This window comes from Rana temporaria, chromosome 6 (assembly GCF_905171775.1).
Source record: "Rana temporaria chromosome 6, aRanTem1.1, whole genome shotgun sequence".
Taxonomy (NCBI): Eukaryota; Metazoa; Chordata; class Amphibia; order Anura; family Ranidae; genus Rana; species Rana temporaria.
The window spans coordinates 4,131,394-4,138,743 of NC_053494.1; the positions used below are offsets into that span (position 1 = coordinate 4,131,394).

Here is a 7,350-nt window from a genome sequence, read left to right on the forward strand (position 1 = left end):
TGTTGTAACAAAAATCAACTTCTAACATCTACCGGAGAGTATAGAAATAGGGGTGGGAATTCACCATCAAAGTGTAGAGGAGGAAGGTTTTCGGCAGTGTAGGCTTCACCAGTGGGATATTTCATCCACCAAGGATTATGAAACTTCTCAATGTGATAAAGACAAGTTTAAAAAAAAATACTCTGGGTTGGAGACACAAACTACTGTGGGAAAATGTCACCACTGTGGGAGGGGCAGAGACACAAACTACTGCAGGGAAATCTCATCATTGTGGGAGGGGCAGAGACACAAACTACTGCAGGGAATCTATCCATTGTGGGAGGGGCAGAGACACAAACTACTGCAGGAAAATCTCACTATTGTGGGAGGGGCAGAGACACAAACTACTGCAGGAAAATCTCCCCATTGTGGGAGGGGCAGAGACACAAACTACTGCAGGAAATCTCACCATTGTGGGAGGGGCAGAGACACAAACTACTGCAGGGAAATCTCCCCATTGTGGGAGGGGCAGAGACACAAACTACTGCAGGAAATCTCACCATTGTGGGAGGGGCAGAGACACAAACTACTGCAGGGAAATCTCCCCATTGTGGGAGGGGCAGAGACACAAACTACTGCAGGAAAATCTCACTATTGTGGGAGGGGCAGAGACACAAACTACTGCAGGAAAATCTCCCCATTGTGGGAGGGGCAGAGACACAAACTACTGCAGGAAATCTCACCATTGTGGGAGGGGCAGAGACACAAACTACTGCAGGGAAATCTCCCCATTGTGGGAGGGGCAGAGACACAAACTACTGCAGGAAATCTCATCATTGTGGGAGGGGCAGAGACACAAACTACTGCAGGGAAATCTCTCCATTGTGGGAGGGGCAGAGACACAAATTACTGCAGGAGATCTCACCATTGTGGGAGGGGCAGAGACACAAACTACTGCAGGAAAATCTCTTCATTGTGGGAGGGGCAGAGACACAAATTACTGCAGGGAAATCTCACCATTGTGGGAGGGGCAGAGACACAAACTACTGCAAAAAATCTCCCCATTGTGGGAGGGGCAGAGACACAGATTACTGCAGGGAAACCCCCCAATTGTGGGAGGGGCAGAGACACAGATTACTGCAGGGAAATCTCCCCATTGTGGGAGGGGCAGAGACACAAACTACTGCAGGGAAGCATTGCCATTGTAGGAGGGGCAGAGACACAAACTACTGCAAAAAATCTCCCCATTGTGGGAGGGGCAGAGACACAGATTACTGCAGGGAAATCTCCCCATTGTGGGAGGGGCAGAGACACAGATTACTGCAGGGAAACCCCCCAATTGTGGGAGGGGCAGAGACACAGATTACTGCAGGGAAATCTCCCCATTGTGGGAGGGGCAGAGACACAAACTACTGCAGGGAAGCATTGCCATTGTAGGAGGGGCAGAGACACAAACTACTGCAAAAAATCTCCCCATTGTGGGAGGGGCAGAGACACAGATTACTGCAGGGAAATCTCCCCATTGTGGGAGGGGCAGAGACACAAACTACTGCAGGAAATCTCACCATTGTGGGAGGGGCAGAGACACAAACTACTGCAGGAAATCTCACCATTGTGGGAGGGGCAAATACACAAACCTACTGCAGGGAAATCTCACCACTGTGGGAGGGGCAGAGACACAAACCACTGCAGGGAAGCATTGCCATTGTTAGAAGGGAAGAGATTATAGTGTACTAGATAGAATATCACTATTGTAGGAGGGCTGACTGGTCAACTGCAGTTCTGGATCACTGGCCTTTACCTCTGAAAAAGGTCACACGATGGGTGAAAGCAAGATGGTAAAGGGTGGCCAGGGGTCAAGTCCTGGGGAAAAAAGTGTGGGAACTCCCACCCAAGATCCACTCCCCCACGAAAAAAAAAAAAATGATACCCTCATATGCATAATTACTAAAACGCAAGATCTTTCTAAATCCCGCGATAAGCGGCAGATCTCCACAAAGTCTCCTGGGAACAATGCCAAAAGCTCCCAGGAGACATTGCGGCATTGAGGAAGTGACGGAACACCCGCACACTAACCGATGAATCCATTTACAGGAAGCGCCAGTAACATAAAGGATCACTAAGGTTCGCCTGCCCCTGACAGTGACTCGAGCTGGGAATCGACGCTTAGTGAAGGATTGGCTCGGGCGGCTCGGCTGCTCTAGTCCTGTAAAGGGAACTGCGTTCCTGCTGTGAAAAAAGTGCAGGAACTCCGTTCCCACGCGTTCCCGCAGGACTGGATTCACTGGTTTTAGTTCTCATTTAATTTAACAAAAAATGTAAATTGTAAATTCACTTATTGATATGAAACATGAAAGATAAAACTTCTATTATGACTTTATTTAAAGATATTATTTTGCATTATTATTAAGGAATGGTGTACATTTGTCAAACAATTAGACACAGTGGTGACTGAACAATATTACTTACAGAGACCCAATAATACGAACCCCATAAAAAGCCTCAAATCACCATTACTTTATCAATGTATTTTGCTATTATAATGGCATGACAATCGTGTTAATATAATTGTTACAAATTTCTCTCTCATATATATATATATATATATATATATATATACATGTTATAGATATTATATATTTATTTTTAATTTTTTTCCATTCTTTATTAAAGTATAACATTTTTAATTTTAGACAAAATTTCCTTTACTAATTAGTATAGGCTTTTTGCCTTTTTTTGTCATTTAAATGGAGTAAAGGTACCAAAACAGACGAAATAAATTACAAAAATTACCCAAAAATCCCCCACTTTTTCTTCTTTTTCTTTTGAAGCTTCTCTTGTGCAGCTCGCAGTTGTTCCTCCTGCCTGGCTAGTTCTGCTTGTCTCTGCCTCTCCAGCTCCTCCTGTCTCCATTTCAACTCATTGGCCTGGTCCTGTTTCTCCCTCTCTCTCTGCCTGTTCATCTGCTCTTCCTGCTCCTTCTTCTTCTTCTCTTGTTGTACTTTCTCCATGGCTCTCTGCCTCTCAATCTTCTCCTCTTGGACTTTCTTTGCATACTCATGTATGTAATTCATTACAAAAGTTTTTCTCTCCATGATCTCTTTCGCTGGATCGTGTGGTCGATGTTCTATTCTAAACTGAACGTCTTTAATGACTTCACAAAGAAACTTCAGCACCTCTTCATGTCTCCCCCTGGTCTTCATGTGGTCTTCTTTCGTGTAGTTTTCAAATGAGAAAATTCTTTCCATGCCCATGTCCCGAAACGCGTTCTCTGTATCTGTGAGATTTCCGCTGGTCTTGTGGGTGAGGACAACAATGGGGTACACACCTGAGAAACAAACATAGAGATACGATTTTTCCCATGTTAACGAAACCTCAAATTGTATATGGACATCATAATTGACATTGATTTAAAAAACTGGATCACGTGATTGATGGTCAAAAATGTGTATGTATTCATGAATTAGTAGGGGTATTATGAACCGCTTCTTCACTGACATAGGGGAAATGGTATCTGGGTGACCCCTTAATGTTAACCACTTCAGTCCCAAACCATTTGGCTGGCCAAAGACCCAGCCACTTTTTGCGATTCGGCACTGCATCACTTTAACTGACAATTGCGCGGTCGTGCAACGTGGCTCCCAAACAAAATTGACATATAGATTGACATATAGATCTTTCTTTTGGTGGTATTTGATCACCTCTGCGGTTTTTATCTTTTTGCGATATAAACAAAATTAGAGCGACAGTTTTGAAAAAAATTCTATATTTTTTACTTTTTTCTATAATAAATATCCCCGAAAAATATAGAAAAAACAAAAAAATGTTCCTCAGTTTAGGCCGATACGTATTCTTCTACATAATTTTGGTTTAAAAAAATCTCAATAAGCGTTTATTGACTGGTTTATGCAAAAGTTATAGCATCTACAAAATACTGAATAGTTTTATGGCATTTTTATTAATATTATTTGTTTACTAGTAATCTGTGATTTTTATCGGTACTGCGACATTATGGCGGACACATCAGACACTTTTGACACCATTTTGGGACCAGTGTCATTTTTACAGCGATAAGTGTTATAAAAATGCACTGATTACTGTAAAAATGACACTGGCAGTAATGGGGTTAACCCCGCGCAAAGGGGTTAAGTGTGTCCTAGGGAGTGATTCTAACTGTTAGGGGGCGTGGCTACAAGTGACACGTCACTGATCACTGTTCCCGATGAGAGGGAGCATTCGATCAGTGACAGTGTCACTAGGAAGAACGGAGGAGATGTTGTGTTTACACTGACATCTCCCTATTCTTCAGCTCTGTGACACGATCGCGGGACACTGGCGGACATCGAGTCTGTGGGTTCCATGGGCGCGGTCACAGAGTTTGCGACACAGCGGCAAATTAAAGGGGATGTACCTGTACACCCATTTGCCTGTCCGTGCCATTCTGAGGACGTAAATCTGCGTGTGGCGGTCCTTAAGCAGTTAAAGAAGGCTTTTAGATTCCAATAAGCCCCCTGCCCACAGATTCTTACAACTATCAAGCCAGGGTTGTGGGGAAGAGGCCCTTGTCCTCATCAACATAGAGAAAAGGTTCTACCTGGTAAGGTAACTCCCCATGTTGAGGGCATGTGGTCTAGTCTAGCCCAGGGCATGCTTCTCATCCCCTTTCCTTGCCTGTCAAGCTGCATGCTCGGATAAGCATCTGGTTTGGATTTTTGGGGGACCTCCCTTTGTTTGCATGGTGTTCCCCCTTTTAGAATTCATACCAAACCTAAAGGGCTTGTGTTCTGAATTAGGTGGGAAAAAAGTTTGTTCACATTGCAACACTGCTTACTTGTTTTATCACAGTACATTCATTTTAAGCATTTATCATTACCATAGAGTGGGGATTGGATACATTTTTTTGTTTACATGTCGGGAATTCCCAGGGAAATGTATATAAAATTGTTAAGAATGTTGATCATATTTAGATTAGAGGTGTTTTCTATACAATTCCATGTTCCTATTCCAAAGATTAGAATTTTTTTGCTTTATATTAGCGAGTACACCCAGTGGGCCTAGTAGTAGAAACCTTTAGCTAGATTCAGAAAGATTTACGCCGGCGTATCAGTAGATACGCCGACGGAACTCTGAATCTGCGCCGTCGTAAGTTTAAGTGTATTTTCAAACTGAGATACACTTAAACCTATCTAAGATACGACAGCTTGCGCCATCGTATCTTAGGGTGCAATATTTAGGCTGGCCGCTAGGTGGCGCTTCCGTTGAGTTCGGCGTAGAATATGTAAATGACTAGATACGCCTATTCACGAACGTACGTGCGCCCGTCGCAGTAAAGATACGCCGTTTACGTAATGCGTTTTCAGGCGTAAAGTTATTCCATCAAATAGCTGGAATAGTAATGTTAAGTATGGCCGTCGTTCCCGCGTCTAAATTTGGAAATTTTACGTTGTCTGCGTAAGTCGTCAGTGAATAGAGCTGGACATAATTTATGTTCACGTCGAAACCAATACGTCCTTGTGGCGTACTTTGAAACAATGCACACTGGGATATGTACACGGACGGCGCATGCGCGGTTCGTAAAAAATGTCAATCACGTCGGGTCATCCCCCATTAACATAAAACACGCCCCCTCATCCTAATTTGAATTAGGCGCGCTTACGCCGGCTCCATTTACGCTACGCCGCCGTAAGTTAGGAGGCAAGTACTTTGTGAATACAGTACTTGCCTCTCTGACTTAAGGAGGCGTAGCGTAAATACGATATGCTACGCCGCCTTAAAGTTGCGGCGCTCTCTCTGAATCCAGCTACTTGTTTTGTTTGACTTTTACCTACAGGTAAGCGGGAACGAGCGCCGGGAGAAGATCCTAGGAAGAACAGAGGGAGAAGACAGCAGGGAGAAGAGCACTGGCAGAGGGAGAAGACAGCAGAGAGAGGAGACCCAGCAGCGGAAGAAGTCATCAGCGGAGGGAGAAGAACCAAACCGGAGGATGAAGACATCACTCAAGGGAGAAGAAATCGGAAGGAGAAGAGACGCCGGAGCTGCTTTAATAATAATTACTTTGTCAAAAACCTGTGTACTGTATTTATTTTTGACACTTTTTTGGGTGAATAGGTACAATGTACCCTATACTTATTCACATAGTGTGGGGCACCGGGATCTGGGGGCCCCCTTGTCAAAGGCCCCCTGCCTGCAGACCCCTACAACCAGGGCAGGACTTAGGGTGGTGGGGGCCCCTGGGCTTGAGTGTTGATTGAGGGGCCCCCTGGAGCCGAGAAGCGGGGGGGGGTTGGAGTTGTTGAGCGGGGGGGTGAGCCGATCGGAGTTGTTGAGCAGGGGGGGTCGCCGATTGATCAAAGTTGTTGAGTGGGGGCCGCCGATCGTAGTTATTGAGCGGGTGGGTGAAGGGGACTTCTTACCTCTTCATCAGCAGCCGCATGGCTCTTCGTGCTTCCTCCTCCCGGGGCCCCCTATTGGGTGGGGCCCATGGGCTTGAGCCCAGTCAAGCCCAATGGTAAGTCCGGCCCTGCCTACAACCACAGGCCAGGGTAGTCAGAAAGAGGCCCTTGTCCCCGTCAACATGGGATCAAGGTGCTTGGAGTGGGGAGGTGCAAAGCACCCACCCCCCTATATATATTCTAGCATCCGGGGATGTGGCAACCACCTACCGTGTTTTGTTATGGTGGCAACAATTAATGCTATTCATTCATCTGTGCAGCTGAGACCGCAGAGGAAGGAACTGATACATCTGTATCCTAAGTCTCTTGTGGTCAGGAGGGGAGGGCCCTGTCAGGTAGGCTGTATGGGGCCCCATGATTTCTAATAGCAGCCCTGTACCCCTCCTAAAAACTACGCTGTGTGGAATCACATGGCATTCAAAATCTACTCCAGATACCCAAAGCCAGATACAAGTCCAAAGGAGAACGAAGATTCGCAGTCCAAGGACCCAGACTATGAAACGCTCTACCAACCAGCATCCGATTGGAGATGAATTACCTGGTCTTCAGAAGGAAAATCAAAACCCATCTCTTCTGAGGGCAAAAAGTTTACTTCGAGAATGGATACTAAGCGCCCAAAGGCGATTCGGTTCGCATGTGTTGCGCTATATAAGTTTTTCACTCACTCACATTAGATTGCAGGGCAGCCGTGGAGAGGAGCAGTAGCTTCTTATATACCCTAGCCAGTCTCTTGTGAAAGTTAGTTTAAATACTATTACAATTCATTTGGAATTTGCAACTTTATTCAAAATACTTGAGCTAAAGCAATAGCACCTTTTTTAAACTTAATTCGGGCCTTGTACCTGTTAGGTCTCTGGATTTCAGGAGCACCTTCTTCATATTTTCCTGTTCTCCTATTGGGATTGACTTGGTAACTCTA

General features: G+C 45.1%; 1 protein-coding gene across 1 annotated transcript; it reads right to left on the minus strand.

The window, feature by feature from the left end:
- Window positions 1–2,754: 2,754 nt before the first annotated feature.
- LOC120942563 (golgin subfamily A member 6-like protein 6) lies at window positions 2,755–7,350 on the minus strand. The gene is made up of 2 exons (XM_040355542.1): window positions 7,274–7,350; window positions 2,755–3,307 (listed from the first exon to the last, which is right to left on the minus strand). Exons 1-2 carry the CDS (start codon window positions 7,308–7,310, stop codon window positions 2,769–2,771), a joined length of 576 nt encoding a protein of 191 aa, XP_040211476.1. The 5' UTR covers window positions 7,311–7,350; the 3' UTR covers window positions 2,755–2,768.

Bases quoted from the DNA above. Each gene is read 5' to 3' on its own strand.
- LOC120942563 (XM_040355542.1), bottom strand. From the start codon at position 7,310: ATGAAGAAGGTGCTCCTGAAATCCAGAGACCTAACAG. The intron at 3,308-7,273 runs GTACAAGGCCCG...TTTGTTTCTCAG, and splicing joins GAAATCCAGAGACCTAACAG to GTGTGTACCCCATTGTTGTC.